At 37.2% G+C, this 21,101-nt stretch overlaps 1 protein-coding gene and 1 pseudogene across 4 annotated transcripts in view; both read left to right on the plus strand.

Moving 5' to 3' along the window:
* Positions 1-21,101, plus strand: part of SLC8A1 (solute carrier family 8 member A1) — a 490,734-nt gene that overhangs the window by 408,481 nt on the left and 61,152 nt on the right. For all 4 annotated transcript variants that reach the window (XM_036752241.1, XM_036752244.1, XM_036752242.1 and 1 more), the window contains exons 3-7: positions 6,004-6,110; positions 12,348-12,368; positions 12,869-12,886; positions 12,998-13,012; positions 16,802-16,870. In XM_036752241.1, coding sequence (XP_036608136.1) covers positions 6,004-6,110; positions 12,348-12,368; positions 12,869-12,886; positions 12,998-13,012; positions 16,802-16,870 — 230 coding nt within the window. The remainder of the gene's footprint in view (positions 1-6,003; positions 6,111-12,347; positions 12,369-12,868; positions 12,887-12,997; positions 13,013-16,801; positions 16,871-21,101) is intronic.
* LOC118844370 lies at positions 726-1,409 on the plus strand (annotated as a pseudogene).

Here is a 21,101-nt window from a genome sequence, read left to right on the forward strand (position 1 = left end):
TGAAGAGCAAATTTCCTTCCAGATACACTTCTTACTATCAAGTAGATAAAATAATGTCTATTGTTATGTTGCTTATTCTTCATTGTGAAAGATGGACTCATTTTTCAATGCATTCTTGTATCTCCCTTTGGGAATGAATATACATGGTTGTTACTAAGTGGAAGTTGACTGAGCTGGCTTTTGTGCTAATGCCGGGAGTAGGATCAGTGCCACTTGTCATACACACTCCCTGTCTATCCTTTCTCTTGAAAATCCAGTGAAATACCTGGTAAGGTAGATGGCAGGACGGGGCATGGCTTTTCAGGGAATAGAAGAATAACGAATCACTTTGAAGATAATGTCAAATGACGTGTATGCATCTCTTGAGAGTTTGCCTCGACCTTTATATATGTTATTTCATTTTACTCTCATAGTCAACCCTCTGGGATTGTTATTATAGGTATCAATATGCCATTTTCCAGATGAGTAAATTAAAGTTCACAGAGGACATGTGATTTGTCCATAGTCACACTATAAGGAATTGTTAGAGAGAAGACCATCACAGATTGAGAACTTGACGAAACTAGAGGGGTTGGGTGGCAGCGCGTGGCAGGCCCCAGCTGGCAGGCTGAAGGAAGCAGCGGCAGCGTCCAGGGCCTTAGCCTCGGCCTTGGCCCCGGACTGAGGGAGGAGGGAGGGAGGGAGGGATCGCGGGTGATGGCGGCTACGAGCGGGAGGCCCTGGCCATGACCGACTTTAAGTTGGGCATCGTGCAGCTCGGCCAACTGGCCGGGAAGACAAAGTACACACTGATAGATGAACAAGACATCCCACTGGTGGAGAGTTACTCATTTGAGGCACGAATGGAAGTAGATGCTGATGGAAATGGCGCTAAAATTTTTGCTTATGCTTTTGACAAAAACCGAGGAAAGTGATCTGGACATTTACTTCATGAGTTGTTGTGGGAACGACACAGGGGAGGAATTTCTCCAGGATTTCAAGGGGTACATCTTAATGCAGTAACAGTAGACAATCGACTAGACAACCTGCAGTTAGTGCCATGGGGTTGGAGACCCAAAGCAGAAGAAATCTCTAGTAAACAAAGGGAGCAGAGCTTGTACTGGCTGGCAATTCAGCAGCTTCATACTGATCCTATTGAAGAACAGTTCCCTGTCCTGAATGTTACTCATTATTATAACACTAATGGAGATGTGGTAGAAGAAGAAGAGAATTCCTGCACGTACTATGAATGTCATTATCCCCCATGCACTATGATTGAAAAGCAGTTACACAAATTCAACATTTGTGGCCAATGTCAGGTGGCTAGGTACTGTGGTTCCCAATGCCAGCAAAAGGACCGGTCTGCTCACAAGAAACACTGTCAGGAGAAGAAACAAACCTTCCAGCAAGAGCTTGAGCCAGAGCGATGACTGATCAATGACATCTCAGAAGTCAGATTCCTGCTCTCATGGGCATCTGCGGACTCTTGTTTTTGCACAGTAATAATAGACTGGTTATTGAAGCCGGAAGCACTGAAGAACCCAATGATACTTGCATAGAACAGCCACTGTATAGACCAAGCCACTTCAGGGGCTCTATATAAGGGGACGTAGCTTCCCCTCCACTGTTATTCTCAAGCAGAGACTACTGTGGAGGCTTCAAGCAGGAAGCCTCTCATTATTTATATGTTAATATGTTTGTAAATTCATGTACAGTTTTTTTGGTTAGAAATTACAAATAGAATCATTTACTGTAATCTTCAAATGAGAAACTGTTGGGCCACATGTCTAAAAACCATCATATAGCAAAAGTTCATCACCTAGATAGCTGGAAGCCACAGCAGTTGAGCCAAGGTCAAGGGTATGGGCTTCCAGCATCAGCAGTTACTTTGGAGAACAGTCTACATGGAAGTAATAATTTAATAAAAGCAAAGTAAAGAGTTGGAATGAAAAAAAGGAAACTAGAGGGATTTTCTAGTCCAACCATCTCAGTTTCAAAAGAAGAAACTAAGGCCTGAGCCAAAATGACTTGCCCAAAGTCATGGAGGTAGAGACAGGTAGGTCTTCCTAACTCTAAATCCACATTCTATACACTATGTCATGTGGATTCTCAAATGATGGAATGATGGAATGTATGTCAGTACTTTGTAAACACAATACTAGTATTATTATTATTTCTATGAGTACATAAGAGTTTTTAAAAAATACTATACCTCATTGTAAGTAAAACTAATTCCAAGTAACCATGAAGTTCCTTCTTTATAAATTCACCATTAAGCTACTTTGAATAGGGATCTGGTATGTCCAATGCCAATCAACGTTCTCTATATTTAGCTCTTTTTATGATTCTCATTAACTTATCAAGGAAGGAACATGCAAAAATAAGAAATAAGCTTCATAAATTCTATAACACTAGCATAGCAACCTGATAGGTCGCGTGAAGGTACCAACATAAGTCCACTTGATTTTCACTGTCAGATTCTCTTCTGAAATGCCTAGTTACCATCCCCATCTTCCAAACTGACAGTTTTACAAAATATTTTGAATGTATCTGCTTGTGATGGGTCCCAGGACTAAGATGGACAGGGCACTTCTGAATTTCTATAATTTGTATTAGGTAAATAGTTGTCTTTCTAGTTGTGCAGGATCTCCTCCAGGTGCCCACCCATGTTAACTAACTTTCAAGTATATAGAGTGGCTTTGTGAATTACCATGTCTGAGGTGAAGAAAAAAACTGGATATATGATTATTTTCACTGGTTAGCATTTGGTCACTATATAAAAACTCAAAGTCCCTCCCTTTAATGGAGCATATATTTGGCTTAGGCAAGGAAACTCCAGTCCCATGGACTCATGTTATTTTGCAATGAGGCAATCTAGATTGTGACATCTTATGATTCAAAGAAACTATATGGTACAGTCAATAAGGAACAGGCCTCAGAATTAGGAAGTTTGTTAAAATTATCACACATTTATTGTGTGACCTTGTGCAAGTCACATATGCAACTAATTCTCTAAGAATATAAACTTCAAAAAAGTCACCAATAGGCATTGGTAGAGGGAATATACCCACTGGGAACTCCCTACATTAATGAAGTCACAGATATGAACCACACTGCCTCCCAAAAAGCCATATGATTCATTGCATTTCAACCAATAATAATCACGTAATATGGGTGGGATACCATGGTAAGTACTGGGAAAGATGTGAAGATAAAGCCCAGTCCCTGCCCTCATAGACCTTACAATCTGGTAGAGGTTAAAAGTAGGTCCTAGTGGTCTTTTCCTTGGCATAACCATGGGGTATGAATGGGGAGATGAATATGAGCAAACGTTAGCTATTTCTGCCATCCATTCTACTTGCCCTGTTCCTTTTCCCACCAACTTTTTGGAAATCTGGTCAATTCAGTATAGATAAACATTTTTCTACTTGTAACTCTTGACTTGTTCAATGTGCATATAATCAGAATATGTGCTTTAAGGAGGAAAAAAGGAACGTGAGTCCCTTAATTGGCTATTCTGTATCAAACTCCAGGCTGTCACAAAAAGTTTATTACCAGTGTAAAGACTTTAGGCTAGCCTTTATGTAGCCCAAATACATAAGCAGAGTTTCTCCTCTGAAAAGTTAATTAGTGTAGGTGGCTTTCTGACTCTTTCTTTCACTTCAGTTTCCCTAGTTTTTCAACTGAAGCTCTTTTCTCTGAGTTATCACTGTGAATAAGTATAAATAAGCAGATTAGAAATAGCTTCTAACCTGGTAACTTCTGGGTGGAACAGTTTTAGAGACTAAATTGACTTTCATCATTTAAAAATTACATGTAGGAGTTCTTTGTCCACCAGATGCCCTTTGGCGGGACCTTACTTTCTTGGTGGGAGGTCAGAGTTTAAGTGTTTTGGTAGGAACTTTAAAAATGTTTTAAATATCACCTAGAACTTCTGGTCACTGAGGTTCTGAGAACATGAGGTCACTGAGCACCATTGTTCCTAATATATTAAAGTTATCATAGCCTTTTCTCTGGTCAGCAGTAACTGGAATATGGGGAAACCCTACCAAAATATACACAGGGAAGGGCAGTATAGGATATAACAGATTATGCAATTCTAGCTATGATTCCTCCATTTGGACCACCCTCGTCCCACACTCATGGCCACCAAAAGCTGAAATATTCAAGGCCAAAAGCTAAGTAAGTTATTTGTAAAGTCAGAGAAACAAAATGTTTGATTACAAATGATTAGGAAACTTCTTTATCACTTTTGTAGGGAAAGGATTGTGCTGTAACTAAATGAAAAGGGCTTTAAGGCAAAATCGGAAAAGGATTTTTTTCTTCCTGGTTTGGATATTTTAATTGGACAACATTTGAGATGGTCACAGCCTCCACCTCTCTCCTTCCTCTAGTTAGTACTTCATTGCGCTCTCTTTTATTGATGAAGAAGGATTTAGTGACTTTCCATCAAGATAGCATTGCTCTGTTCTTCACATATAACATTCCATCTCCTTTCTCTGGACATTCCCCATGACTAGAACACATGTTCTCCTTGCCTCCACCTCAGAGAATATGAATCTTCCTTCAAGTCACAGTTGATTTGTCACCTTCAACACAGTTTTCCTGCCCCCCACACGATTTTAGTGTTTCCCTTTCTTAGATACTTTATATTCCCTATGTACTTGTATATTTGTATTAATTCTCTCTAGATGCATACATCCATATATCTACATTTTATGTGTGCATATTGTGTGTATGTGTATAGTCCAGAGTGGGAGGGGAAGAGGGGCAGTGTTACGTAACGAATAGGCAGAGAACTAGCATTGGTCCTGCCTCTGACAATACTGTCTGTGTAACTCTAGGAAAGACAATTAACTTAGTGTTCTAGGTAAGACTCTATGAGTTGCAAAGAAAGAAATGCTCTTCACAGGTAAAGAGTTCCTTTACCAAGCATTTCCCTAGAACCAGTGAAATCACAGGCCATTCTTATCCTCCTGACTATGTATCATCTCCCCCAACAGCATGTAGTTTGAGAGTACAGATTGATTCATCTTTGTCTCTATAGTCCCAGCATCTAGCACTGTGCCTTCTGTATAATGGGTACTTAGTAAATGCTTACAGATTGATTGATATGTGAGTTGGAATGGTTTTCTTTCAATAATGATGGATTTATTCATACACTTAGCCAATTCTTCAGAAAAGAACAATCGAGTGTTTTAAGGCTCTGGATTAATTATGGCTGTTTGGATGTAAGATCTTGAAAATTAGTATTGTACTTTCAGGCCATGGATTCTCATTTCAAATCACCAGCTTGGTAGGGTTTATATTTTCCTTGCCACCTCTTTTTTGTCTATTTCAGCAATTAATCAGTCAGGTAGCACATCCTAGAGACTGAACGAGGGGGAAAGCATCTGAAAAATGGTGGAGCTAGTGGGTTTGGATTTAAATCAATAAGTTATTATCACTCTTTTTTGCCCTCTTCCAAAAGAATAACCTTAATTTAGCAAGAGGTAGATGAAATTCAAACAAGTGAATCTTGATCACAGGACCACTGTGGTCTTTGAAAGTCTGATGAAATTGAATGTGATTTTGCTTCTAGGTCACAGAAAAAAGTTAAATGCTTTAATTTTCCTGCTTTCTTCTGAGTGTGAATTTCAGGTCCCAGCTTAGTCAGTGTCTCATGTTAGAATGTTTTACAGAATAAATGTATTTTCCTTCCTTACTTCATGTGAGTTCTGGTTGTGCATCCCACCTCTCATTTTGATCACGAATCTTATTCCCTCTTCCCTTACATTAATTAGGAATGATCACCCTAACCTTTATCTATTGTTTAATTAAGGTACCAGAGCAATGGAGCCACTTGACCATATCCTACTTGGTATTACTTTGCCAGTCTTAAGGAACCAACAGACAACAGTATAGTTTCTCAGTTGTTCTCTGCTTGAACCTGAAGTCTGTTAACTTTTCTGTCCTTTTTGTGTTTCCTCTCCCCCTTCTATCCTTTTCCCTTTGTTCGTCAATCTTTATTCTTCTCTGTTTCAGCAAAACAATATCAGTCAAGGTAATTGATGATGAGGAATATGAGAAAAACAAGACCTTCTTCCTTGAGATTGGAGAGCCCCGACTGGTGGAGATGAGTGAGAAGAAAGGTGGGGGAGATGCTCCAAAGATGAGCCCAAACTGCCTGTGCCTGTTTATACTACACTTGGACGCCCACACTGTTCAAAACATTACTTACAAGGCACACATCCCTCCACCTATGTAACAGGGCATAAACTTCCAACAGTAATCTAATAATTTTGCCACTGTCCTCTTATGAACTATAAGGTCCCTATGAGCCCACAATTCTCTAGTCTTGGATCCCAGCACAGGATTCTGGGAACCCTGAGATCTATGGAGAAGTATTGCTAGTCTTTTATTCAATAACTATATCCATTTTGGAATGAGGTACCGAGCCACAGAATTCTCATCTGCTGAAATAAACATGTCAGGGAAGAGTATTCTTGTACTCTTGAGCAAAAGGATACTGAACAGTATAAATTGAAGTTAATTTTCTTCTCTCCAGGGGCTTCATTGGTGGGACTAGATGGGGCCAGGACCTGAGTATCCATCATGCCCTTTTACATATTTAATGGAGGTGGATGTGATGCAACGATCTCCTTCCATAACATCACAGTGACATCGAGCTTGGTGGACACCTAAAGCATGAGCGTGTGAATCCAACCATTTGTTTTGCCTTTGTCTTGTGTTCCCACAGGAAGATCATTACCCTTAGAATATTTGACCGTGAGGAATATGAGAAAGAGTGCAGTTTCTCCCTTGTGCTTGAGGAACCAATATGGATAAGAAGAGGAATGAAAGGTGTGAGAGTATACCAAGACATACCAGCGAGAAATTGTACTCTCTCTCTCCGTATCTCCTTACTCTCACGCTTAACTCTGTTCTCCCCCTTTGGCTACCAAATACTTTACTTTGTCTCCCTAAAAGCTTTAGCAGTTTTAAGTTTCTTTTTTCTAACTCCCCAGTGCATCATTCATTGACCACTAAATAAGCTGGTGGTAGAATACCAACTAACCCAGATTATAACTACATGCAATCAACTTCATGAAATGAATTTCGTTAGTTCAGAAAACTTGATAAAATAGTTTAAAAGATTTTTTCCGACTGCTCAGGCTACTATTGGTCACATCATTTTCATCTTGATAATTGATACCCACTGCATAATATAATTTAGTATAGCTCTATTAATAAAGAGAAATAACATGAAAAAGTAGGGTTCAGTGGATAGAGAGCTGGCTACAAAGTCAGGAGGGCTTTAGTCCAGGTCCCACCTCTGAAACCTACTAGCTATGTGACGCTGTGCAAGTCACCTAAACTGCCCACTGCTTTAGACAGCTCCCTAGAAATAAATTGTGGAGAATTTTCCATTGAGGGAATGTTCTCACCTGAGAGTTCCCTATCCAAATAAAATCACAGACCTAGTCCCTATCCCTAATAAGAACAATCATCACAGTAGACATTTATAAAGCACTTTACAATTAAAAATTTTTAATACAAAATATTTTATATATTTTATCTTGTTTGATCCTCCCAACCCAAAGAAGTAGTTTTTTTATGTATTATTATCTCTAAATTAAATGAGATAGTATTTGTAACATACTTAGCACAGTGTCTGGCACATAGTAGGTGCTTAGTAAATTCTTATTTTTTATTCATTTCCCTACATGAGGCAACCAAAAACCTGAGATTCAGTGTGACTTGAACAAAATCATACATGTAGGAAGTGGGAGAGCTGGGAACTAAACCCAAGCCTTCTGATTACCAACCCAGTGCTTTTTCCATTATGCCTCATCTGGCCAGGTGTGGTAGCATATACCTGTAATCCCTGTTACTGAGGAAGCTGTGAATTGTTTCAGTTCCAGAGTATGCATGCTTTCCTAAGTATGCTTTCTTTTCAAAATGGAGCTACTAACAAAGGTCAAAGAAATTTTGATACAGTTGGACGAACATTAGGAGACAGCATGGCTGAATGGAAAGGCCTTCTAGCTTGAGAGTAAGAGATTCTGGGAAGGCTAAAAACAGTCAGAGATCCACACAATCTGACACCAGTAAAGTGAGCCCCCAGGAGCAGAGGCTGCCTAAGGATGGGCTAACTGTCCCAGGGCAGAAATGGAGCAGGTCAAAGCTTCCCCCAAATCAGCAGTGGGATCATGCCCATCAGTATCTAATGCACTTCCAGCAGGTGTGAGACAGGGACACTCAGGCTGAAACGAACAATAAAAACCTCTTAGGCCACCCACAAAAGCAAAATGTTTACCAAATACATTCTGGCTTTATAGACCTTGTAATTTAAAAAATAATAAACTGATAATAAAGAAAAGGTAAAGATTATTGACAACAGATGAATCTACAGCAACAGAATAGCTAATTTCAAAAATCTTGCCATTGAGATTTGCTTTATGGGCCTAGAAGCAGACAGGTAAAAAGTAAGAAGAGGAAAATTCTTTACAAACAAATATAACAAAAGGGAGCATTAGATCAGGGCTCAATGTCTCTTTTATATTACCAGATTCAACACAGAAGATTTGCTAGTATCTGAAACCATGACCAAATGTCATTTTGTTAATGGAATAGGTATGTTCCTTCAGCAGAGATTTAACTGTTGAAGAATTGTTGCATTTTACACTGTTTAGTAGAATTGAAATCAAGAGGCAACATTAATGTGACATTAAAGGACTACACAACTGAGTCACTCATATATTTTTAAAAACAACACACAGAGGAAATCAACTACCCTTGTGTATTTAGTTTTCTGTCCCTTTTCTGAGAAGTCTGAATTTTCTGGAAGACACCAAATTGGCTATGAAATGATGCTAACACACACACACACACACACACACACACACACACAAATGCAATATCCTTCTAGAATTTCCTTGCATGTACCCTTACAGTAATATTAATGCAACTGCTGGTCATGACTATGAAATCCAGTCCCAGAGCAGGTGCTGGTGCAGTCGTTATAGTAATTCAAATTTTCACAGAGATCTGATTTCTTTACCCTCTGCCCTAATTATTTTGAGTTGCCAGGCCTAAGGATCAGTACTAATTTGTGGGGTTCTAATGCTTAATGAACAAAAACCATGGAAATTTTCATTGAACTTAACTTTGGCCAAATCATTTGATAATGTAGGCTACTTTTACATAAACATAGGCTATCCTGAAGTCATTAGTAATTTTCATTTATTAACTATTAAATATAAGTTATATGCTATATAAGAGGTACAGATCATCTAGTACATCTAATTTTACATTACATCTAATAAGTGAGGAATACCTCATCTAATAAGTGAGGAAGCTGAGGTTCATAAAGCCAGTCGTATTGTTTTATCCTTTAGAAAAGGAATTTCAAATGAATAGCTCTAAGTCAAATGACCTTAAAAAACTAAGCTTTAATTGGGCTGCTAAATACCCAAATAAGTTTGTTTTCCTTCCAAAATGGAGCTATTATCAAAAGTCAAAGAAATTTAGGTACAGCTGGTCTAACATTAGGAGACAGCATGGTACAATGAAAGACCTCCTAGCTCTAGGTTCGAATACTGCCTGTGTGACCCTAAGTAGTAATTAACTTAACCTCCTGGTAGCCCAGTTCCATTTTATCTATAAATGAGAAGATAGGATTAGGGAGGCCTTTGAATTCCCTTCCACCTCTAAATCCAAAATTTTATATCTAATATATATATATATGCATATATATATAATTTAACATTTAGATATATTTAGATATATATATATATATAATATAACATTTAGATAGATTTAGACATATATATTTCTTTGGCTTAATGATGGAAATTCAATAAAGAGGAATTCATGATTATACATGCATATATTTACATAAATATATATTATAAACATGCATATTATTTTTCAAATAATCTATTAATTGATGGAAGGAGAAAAAGCATTTATTAAGTGCTTACTGTATGTGAGGCACTGTGCTAAGCACTTTGTAAATTTTATCTTGGTCGCTCCTGACCAACCCCAGGAGGTAAGTGCTATCATTATCCTCATTTTATAGTTGAGCAAACTGAGACAAACAGAGGTTAAGTGACTTGCACAAGGTCACCCAGATAGTAAGTAGCTGAAGCCACATTTTAACTCAGTTCTTCTTGACTCCAGGCTCAGTGCTGTATCCCTTGTGCTACCCAGTTGTGCTGTGAAATAAATAGCATAAGTATTATTATCTCATTCTGTAGATGAGTATAAATGGATATAGAACTGGAAGGGCCTCACCTAGTCTGACTTCTTCATTTTATATATATGAGGAAGCTGGGGCCTATGATGGTTAAATGACCTACCCAAAATCATGAAGGTAATAAATGTCACGCCTTCTCTTCTTGTGGCTCATCTAACTGGAAGGCAGTATGTGGACTGAGGTCTTCAGTAGTACTGCTATGGAGATCAGAGAGATTAAGTTGGCCAAGGTATATTGGAAAGAGCATTGGACTTGAAGTACAAAGGCCAGTGTTGGACTTACGACTCTGACACTTACCAGATATGTGACCTATTTTGTCAGAAAAACTCCCATAGACTCAGTTTCCTCATGTGTAAAAACTAGGTGAACTTCAATATGCCTCCAAGAATCATAAGGTATAGAAGTTGGAAGAGAACTCCTTATCAGAGTGGGGAACTTGTGGCCTTGAAGCCACATGTGGCTTTCTAGTTCCTTGATTGCAGCCTTTTGATTCAGTCCAAGTTTTACAGAACAAATCCTTTTATTAAGGGGATTTGTTCTGTGATGTTTAGATTTAGTCAAAGGGCCACACTTGATGACCTAGAATGCCACATGTGCCCTTGAGGCCACGGGTTCCCCACCCCTGAAACCGAGATCATCGAATCCCATTCTTTTTATTTTAAAAAATGATGAATTGAGGCCCAGAGTGGTAAAATGACTTCTCTGAAGTTACACGAGTCTTAACATTCAGAGACAGGATTGCAATCCGAGTCGGTTGACCTCAGCCGCAGTGGCTTCTCCATCATTCCATGCTGTCTCCCTCCACTGACATTGTGTGATTCTGATGTTAGTCCTGGGTTACATAGATAAAAAACATCAGAGCCATGACTAGAAGTCAAATTGAACCCCAAATTTAGTATTCTTCCTCCTACCCTAACCTCAGCTATCCATTAGAACTGAGGAAACAGATAATTGAAAAAGCCGTACTGTGCACTTACAAAGATACAGTCAATACAATTTCAGTAGATTGTTTCATTTTCAGATAGGAAAAATCTCCCTACGTCTGAATATATCCCTCCATTGAGCCATCTTTAATCTGAAGGAAGAGAGTCTTGGACTAATTAATATATTTCATTTGTCCATTAAGAAAACAGTGCTATATAAAAGCAAATTAAAATTCATTCATAGTATTATCCAATTTTCACATGTACCATGTGGATTCATGACACTACCAACATAATTAGTAAACATATTAGGAAGTATTCTGTAATGCCTCTAAAATTAAGTAGCAGAGTGTGAGAATGTCATTGTATATGCTCTCCAACATCCCTTATCAGGCAATTTTGAAATATTTAATCTCATGGCTTAAAATAAAAATAAATTTATCTTCTGAGTTGACTCTGGGATTGAGGTATAAGTACCAAAAAGCAATAAAATCATTTTCTAAAATTTTGGTGGTAATAGACATGTACTGAAGTCCTTTTTAAGCTCCCTTTGGGATGTTAGAAAAGTCAAACATAATCACCAATAAATGAGTTTTACTTCTTTAACCTACAAATTCAAAGGAATTTTACTTTGTAAATGAAATAAAAGTAAAATCCCCACACAGTCTAAATTCAGGATCAACATCCCGTCTCAAGCCAGACAGCAAAGGATACATTCCGATGAGCCTTTTTCCCTGCTTCCAGTGAATGGAACACACCTAACTCTTGGGCTCTTACCTGATTTAGAACTCCCATCTACAGTTTTTTTTTTTTGTAACCAACTCCAAACAATATTCAGATTTGCCTAATAAAATCTTTCTATTTAAGGATATGCATACATGTATATACTTATATATATAAACATATATGATATGTAAATAGAGTAGGAAATCTAATTATACCTACATATGTATTTATGTAGACTTTTAGACACACATGTGTGTTTGCATTAACACACATGTATAGAAAGGCAGTCTGCTTAGGGACCATAGGTAGGACATTTTTCCCCATACCAGGATGCCTCATGGTACACTGAATTTGGAACAGTGATTTTTCTAGTCCTCTAACCAGATCTATCTGGATTTCTTTCTGTGGATATTCCTTTTTATTTTCATTATTCATTTGTTCTCTTATTCTGTGTTTGTCTTTGTCTGTTTCCTTCACAGCCCTGTTGTTGAATGAGCTTGGTAAGCATTTCATTTCTTGCTGTTGTTCTTCATTTCTCCAGGTTTTTCTTTCCATATGTGCGTGTGTGCCTGTGTGTCTGTGTCTGTGTCTGTGTGTCAAGGGATTTTTCAAATATGTCTGACTTTTGTTTTGAAACTGTTGATTTACTACCAAGATTCTTGCTTTAGGACATATATTAGTCCAATCAGTCATTTTTCCAATGTCCACTAATTGGTGGCACATTTTCATTATAAAGATGAACTATTTTAAAGATGAATGATTTCTGATGTATACGTGTGAACTAAGTTTATTATGATTTTGAGTTTAGTCACACTAACATTTAAAAGTCATGGAATTCGTACTTTAACAAGTGATTTCCCAAGTTTCTAAACATAATTTATGAAACTTTTCATTGTTTGGGTGGGTAGCTAGGAAATCTGATGTTAAAGGGGTTTGATATATCTAATATACTTTGAATAAGTCATAATTGATATTCTTTTCTCTCTTTTGTTGTTTTTAGGTGGCTTCACTATAACAGGTATGGAATTTTTAAAGTCTAATGCTATCAGATTTCTCTTTGAACACGCCATGGTATTTATTAATTCATGTTTCATCATGCTTCTTTTTTATCTTCCTCAATTTGCTTAAGGGAAATCCCGTTACGGTAAGGAAAATACCAAATATTCTTTGTTTCGTTCCTGTATACACTAAATATGACACAAAACAAAATTGGGCCTTGTATAACATTGATTAACATAAACTCATGGAAATACTATAGTACTGATTTTATTTATATCACATGTGTCATGTTCATCAGAAAGCAGTTTTTTCCAAGTGAAAATTAATTAACAAGCTAATATTTCACACGTCAATATAATTAATTGACAGGTATTTACTTAGAGATTTCTCTGTGCATGTCACTGTGCAGTATGCTATTGGAGGCACAAAGTATGTATTTTATTAATAACATTCTAAGAGAAATTTAAGGTTTATAAAGCATTCTCTCCAAAATACTTGAGGTTGGTAGATATATGACAGTGTCTATATCCTCAGAGATATAATGTCATAGGAATTGTGTTGGGTCAGACTTAGAGCCTATCCAGCCCTTTTGCTAAGAGATGTTCCATGAGATCCCCACATGAGGCGAAGGTTTTGTTGTCCTCCCAATTATCAGTCTCTATCTCACAAGGCAAACTATTCTATTTTCATACAGCTCTGAGAATTAGAAAGTTCTTTGTTATATTTCACCAAAATATGCCTCTCTGTACCTTCCATATACTGGTCCTTCTCTCTTTCAGACAAATTACATGTATTAATCTAGACATTCTCTCCCACATGTCATTCAAATACAAGGTGTCCCACTGTGACATTGACAAATTTGATGAGTATTTTCTGTGTTTATCCAAGTCTGTGACGATAAATGTGATGGCAGTTGGAGCAGTTCAACAATTGTCTCCAATTTTTTCAGCACTCTAGTATTAAAAAAATTAAATTCACCTAAACGTTAGATATTTTCTAATTCTTCCTTGTCTCTTTTGGACTAGGGTTCCCTCTTAGCATATTAATTTGGCTTCTTCCAGTCTTATGTTTATTTTACTTGATAGAGAAAAACAGGAGTTTAATAGCCCTTTTTTTTCCTCTGTCTTTTGACAATAGACTATATGCCTTCTCAAATGGAACTATTCCTAGCTTATATATATTTTTAATTGTTTAAGAGCTCTTTTTATTGTCCTTCTCATGTCCTAAGTTTCAACTCATTCTAGACTTGCTGTTTATTCAGTTTATATATATACATATATATTCTTGTTACGCCTCTCCTTATTCATCTCTCCTTTCATCTTTCTTATATGTCACTTTAAAATTCTATCTCTTCAGAGAGCTCTCTATGCAGGCCCACTGTGGTTTTTTTTCCTACAACTTTCACTTTTAATATGGACCATTTGTGACTATACTGTTTTATTTTCATTTTTTTTTAGTCTGCAATTTTTCTTTAGGCAAATTTTCTTTTAACTCTTTGAAATAAGCTGTCATTGATAGGATGTCGCTTTCTCTCAAGATTCCCAGAATTAAGACCAAAGTCACAAATCCCTTCATTGCTTTTTCAATCTTCTGAGAGATCCAATGCATGTAGTTAGAAGAAAAGAAGGCAATCCTAGGCCCTCTGGTCATCCCCAGTCATCCCTCAAAGCTGCACAGCCTCTAGATTTCTCAAATCCATTATTACTTTTCTAGATATTGACTTCATGTAACCCAACTCTTCCTTTGGAGGTCCATGCCCCAATAAGACTTTTTTTTTTCTTTTGCTCACTCTATTTACTGCACCTTGAGAAAAGGTTCTAAGAGTTGTAGGATATTTTTAATTCCACAACCAACATTATATCTTGACAGAGCCTCTCTTTCAGGTCAGTTTGTGACAGAGGTTATGGAAAAGGATGACTATGACCTTGGATTTTTACCTACAGCACTCCTATGGAAGTATGCCATAGTATGTGAAATTCTTTTGTAAAAGGGAAATTAAAAGAAAGTTACTTCATCCAGAAATCCAATGTTTTCATTAACTATGGACATGGAGGACTAGTGGAACTTTTGGAACTGCAAATTCTGCATCCAGTCTTATTGTGCTTTGTCTCACTAGAAGGCACCCAATTAGCACCCCATGATTCCCACCACATATCCATCAGCAGCTTTGTCCACCACTCTAGTGCTACCTCAACCCCTATGTAGTTCACATATAATCAGTTCTGATTCCCAAAGTATAGAAAATGTCTATTTTGCTGAAAGCCAGCTACTCATTCAAGGAGTAGAAAGGTCTTTTGCCTTGAAGCATCAGCTTTATCTGACAAATGATAGTAAGTACAAATATTAACAAAGAAAAAAAGAGAAGAGAGAGAGACAGAGAAAGAGAGAGACAGAGAGAGAAGCAAAGAGAGACGGGGTAGGGGGCAACTAAACAAGCAAAGAGGGAAAAAAAACCCAAAATCAACTTGGAGCTTTTTGGTAGAATTAATTGTTTGTATTTTTATGATCTAAGAGAGAAATAAAGCATCTATGATCAAAAGAAGAGAGGTAGTTTCAATTGGTGGTATCAATATGTGGCCTACAATATTCCTCTGTACAGCTCAAATCAGATTAAAATGTAACTGGAAAATATTTTACAAAATACATAAAAATACAATAAAACATAGATAATATCACATTTAAAAACTTAGCCTATACATAGCCTCAAAGAGATCCTTATATATGGATTAGTTGCCCCTCTTTCTAGTTGTTTAACACCACTAGTTTAGATTGCTCTAATTAATGACTAATGTATAATAATCATGATATAGAAATGTGATAACATATATGTAGACATATAACATTCATAATATAGTTGGTGAATACACTTATAGTACAGTTTCTATGTCTAATATTGGAAATGGATTTTCCAGTTACAGCAAAACACTCTTTCTAGTGAAAAGCTATCAACACTCTAGGACATCCATTTGGAGCTGCTACTCAGTTCATCTGGCAGCAGCAATCCCCAGGGACATGCACTTCAGTGGAAACCCTAGCTATAGTTAATTCACGATGATGGCCCCCTGCAAACCTTGGGGCTCAGCAGAATCTCTAGCAATTTCAAGTCTTTTCAGCTCACAAAGGAAATGCCAATTTGTAACTATCAACTTTAAAGACCAAGGTACTCCCAAAGAGTCACCCACAGGTAGATTCTTGGCCTTCCCATAGAGAATGGTGAAATGTGGCTGGCTTCAATGGGTCATTTATTCACCCTGGTTCATGGGAGACGTGATTTTAAAAAGAGTTCCCTCTATAGTAGCTCTGCTTAGAATACATCAGTAAGCATTTATTAAGTGCCTACTGTATGTCAGACATTGGGCTAAGTGGCAAGGATATGAAAACAAAATGAAATTGTCTCTGCCTTCAAGGAACTTACAAAAGTAGAATATAAAATATAAATAAAATGAATACAAGGTAATGAGTCAGGAGAAATTTGAGTGTGTACGGGAATCAAGAAAGCCTTCATTCAGGAGATAGCATCTGAGCTGAGCTTTGAAGAGAACAAGATTCTAAGAAATAGATATAAGAAAGAAATGCTTTCAGGTATGGGAGTGGCCTGTGCAAAATCACAGAGATGAGACATCAACCATTGTGTAAGAGGATCTGTAAGTAGGCCAGTTTGATGGGCCTGAGAAGTGAATGAAGAGTAGCAACATATAAAAGGACCAAAAAAGGAAGGTCAGAGCCAGATTAGAAAGGGCTGTCAATGCCAAGCAAAGGAATTTGATTTAATCCTGAGGTAAGGTAAAACACCAAAGCCTGGACTGAAGTGGAAAATAACACGTGCATGTGTGTATCTCTGTGTGTGAAATTTAGTTTACTAACTCCACCGAGAAGTTTCACAACCAAATCAATGTAATCCATTCTGCTGATTTTCTGCTAATCCTTTTGTTAGGCCAACCTGTCTTCAGGAAAGTCCATGCTAGAGAGCATCCAATTCCCTCTACTGTAATCAACATTGCAGGTACTCATTTCATCATGATTGCCTCAAAAACCACAATTTAATTAACTCAGAGCTAAAAGCTTTCAAGTGTACTTTATGCACAGCCATCAGTTTGTATGTGTTGGCCACTGTTGATTGTTGATTTTTAAAACTACATCAGTGAGAAACATCAGATGACTTCCATGGAGCTATGAGGAGAGGGGAGAGACATAGGCAGTGAATAGACTGTGCGAAATTCAATATAACTATTTGTACATATGTATATGTATATTTATTGTTGTCCAGTCTTTTCAGTTGTGTCCAACTCTTCATGACCCCTTTTGGGGTTCTCTTGGCAGAGATATGGAGTGGTTTGCCATTTACTTGCCCAGCTCATTTTGCAAATGAAGAAACTGAGGCAAACAAGGTTAAAGGATTTGCCCAGGTCACATAGTTAATCGTCTGAAGCTGGATTTGACCTCAGGTCTTCGTGACTCTAGACCCAGTGCTCTCTCCACTGAAGTATCTAGCTACACACACACACACACACACACACACACACACACACACACACACAATTATTCATATATCTATATATGTGTGTATGTGTACATATTGTATATATTATTATTATTATTATTACCTCATCAGAGAAGCATAAAAGACATTACTCAGTCTCCATAAAACTACTAAAGAAATTGTTCCCAACTTATTCTGCCTCCTGAATTCCTTGATTTTCTAAGATCGCTCAAATATTTCTTCACAAAAGAAAAAAATCTTTCATCTTAAGTAGCAGAGGGATTCTTTAAAAAACAAAGCTAAGAGGCCTATTATCCTCAACTTTCTCCCACCTAGTAATCATAAAATAGCAGAACTAAAAGAAAACCAAGAGCACAGTATTACTAACTTCATTTTATCGATATGGAACTCAAGAAGACCTAAGTTCAAGTCTTGCCTTGATACTTATTTAATCTGTCTACCTTAATGTTTTCATTAAAATGGGGGTGATAATAGCTTGCATTAGTTGTGATTGGTTAATTATTCAGAAGGAAAAAGGGAGCTATTTATATCTAATTGTTTTGCTTGTACTCCCATTAATATTTACTTTCAAAACATGTTAATTGTTTATTTGAACCTCAAATGATATTGTTTGACTAAGGAATGACTATTTAAATAAATTTATTTGAATTAAATTAAATAAATTTAAATATAAATGCTCAAAAACCAAACAAATAAAAGTTAGGTTTAAAAATATATGCCATATATAGTATTGAATAACTCCCCACAGTTTTAGAGACAGGAGCACACCATCTTGATGTTGCAAAAACAAGAAAACGAAACTTGACCTTAGACACAGGTGAATTATTGGTTTGGGTTTTAGTGCCTAGGGTAAGTAAAGTCTACAAGTAAACAAAAGTACCATTGGCCCATTCATAAGTAAAGATTTTATAAGTAATACAAATGGCTCACATGCACACAGAAATATTAATAGAAGCAAATTCTCACATCTAAAGATTCATTACATGAAGAATGTCAAGAGTCTAACTGAAAATTGAAAAAACTTTTTTTTCAACAATGAGCATTTATAATGTACCTACTATGTGCCAGGTACTGTGACTGGCATCAAGGATACAAGGGGACACAAAGAAAGGCAAAAACTAGCCCTGCCCTCAAGGAGCTCATATCATCATAGCTCTGTTCTACAGCAGCAGAAATTTAGGTTATTCCTACCACATTTTTCTAAGCTATTGCAATATATTTGCAAATATGACTGACTGTCTCCATAACCTTTATGACACTCTTGTCAAATGGTAAATGCTCTTTGGTGGAATGATTGAAAGAACTCACATTTTGGACAGAAGAGCTGGATTTGAATCACCATTTTGACATTTATTATCTGTGTGGCCTTTATTTCCCTGGATATTAATTTCCTTGTGGTAAAATGAAAGTTAGATTAGGTGACCTCCAAGGTTTCATCCAGCTCTAAATTTCTATTCTTTTAATGATCATATTTATATGGAAAAAAATGCAAGGAAATAAGGAATTTCCTTTAAATATAAAGGAAAAAAAATGCACAAAAGATAACAGGTTTGTCGAGGTCACATGGTAATTTAAATAATACAATCAAATGATCAACAGATACTGAGTGTCAATACCGTGCATGGCCCTGAACTCCATATAATCACCAAATATACATTCATAAAGCACCTACTGTGTGCCGGTGCACACTGGGGATATAAAGACAACAAAATCAGCCCTTGGTTTCAGTGTACATATGTAAGTAGATATAGAATAATTAAATAGTGATTAGAGATGAGAGAGGACACTAGCAGCTGGGGGAATCATGGGAAGTGGCATTTGACATAAGCTTTAAAGGAAACAAGAGATTATATGAGGAAGGGCATTCTAGGTACGAGGTACAGCTTTTGAAAGGGTGAAGAAATGGGAACTGGAATGTATTTGACTGTAGAGTGCATGAAGAGGAGTAATATATAACAAAGCTAGAAAAGTAGGTTTGAGACAGTTTTTGAAGATCTTTAAATGGCTACCAAAGGACTTTTCTTTGATCCTAGAGATAATGACTCACTGAAATTTATTGAGCAGAAATGTGACACAGTTAGATCTGTGCTTTAGGATACCACATTGGCAGCGGTGTGGAGCTGGGTCAGACAGAAAAGAAACTTCAGGCAAGAAGGCCAGTTTGGATGCTATTGCAATAGTCCAGAGGATAATTGATGAGGGATTGAAATAAACCAGGAGTCATCTGAGTAGAATCCAGATGATTTAGCAACTAATTGGATATATGAGGTAAGGGAGAGAGAGGATTGAAAGCAGATTCCAAGGTTTGAAACTGGGTAACTAGAAGGATAATGTTGTCTTCAACAAAATGGAGAAATTTGCAAGAGCTGTAGGCTTGGGGGGGCAGGGAATAACAGGTTCTGTTTTGGACATGTTTAATTTACAGGATGTTCAGTTTGAGATGTCCAATAGGCAGTTGATGTTGCAGGATTAGAAGTCATGGGAGAGATGTGTGCTGGATATATCCTCTGAGCATTATCTGCATGAAGATAATGAAACCAATGGAAGCAGATGAAGTCACTAGAACATAGAGAGGAGAGGAGAGTACCTAGGACAGAGCCTTGGCAATACCCCAATATTAGGACACATGATATGAATAAGGATACAGAAAAGAGATAGAGAAGGAACATTCAGAGAGGGAGAGAACCAATCAATTCATCCACAAGTACTTATTTAGTGCCCACTTTATAACCAAGAGAGAGCAATATCACAGAAACCCATAGAGGAGAGAAGATAATATCTACGAGAGGGTGGTGGCCAGCTGTGTCAGATGCCACAGAGAGTTCCAGAAGGATTAGAATCGAGAAAAGTCCATTGGGTTTGGCAACTAAGAATTTTTTGGTAACTTTAAAGAAAACAGTTTCAGTTCAGAAAGGAGGTCACGAAACAGATTGTAAACAATTGAGAAGAGAACAAAAGGAGAAGAAGGGGAAGCAAAAAAAAAATTAGACAGCTTTTTAAAAGTATAAGACAGACTGGTCTTGCCCTTAAGAAACATTGCCCAGATAGGAGTAAGATATGCATAAAGAAATATGGGGCAACTAGGTGGCACAATGGATAGATCCCAGGACCTAGAATCAGGAAGATTCGAGTTCAAATTTAGACTCAAACACTTACTAGCTGTGTGACCCTGGGCAAGTCAACTAACTCTGCCTCAGCTTCCTTATCTGTAAAATAAACCAGATAAGGAAATGGCAAAACCTTCCACTATATTTGCCAAGAAAACCCCAAACAGGGTCATAAAGAGTTGAACACAATGGAAAAAATGACTGAAAAAGAAAGGTAACTAAACAAAGCAGTGTTATGTTGAGGAAGTGCCCAATGAGATTGGAAAAATAAAAAGTAAAGGAGAAGAGAATAAGCACATTTTCAGTAGGTTTGGACAACAGATGTTCCATGAAAGAAGTGGAAATTGGATGTTGAAGGTGAAAAATGGAAGGGAACTGGTAGAAGAAGCAAAGGCAGGGAGTCAAAACAAAAGTGTAAGGCATGGCTAGGAGAATAGTGCAACCAGGAATAGAAACAAGTAATTTCTCTTCTGGCATGGTACAAAAATCCAGTAAACAATGTTTTTCTAATATCATTCACCAGAGTAGACAGCATGATACTCAGTGTAAATATTATATAGGGCAGCCCTTTTGAAAACAGCTATCTGGAAAATTATAGAAGAATTTCTATGATAGGGACCAAATTA

The sequence above is a fragment of the Trichosurus vulpecula genome, chromosome 3 (genome assembly GCF_011100635.1).
Source record: "Trichosurus vulpecula isolate mTriVul1 chromosome 3, mTriVul1.pri, whole genome shotgun sequence".
Lineage (NCBI taxonomy): Eukaryota > Metazoa > Chordata > Mammalia > Diprotodontia > Phalangeridae > Trichosurus > Trichosurus vulpecula.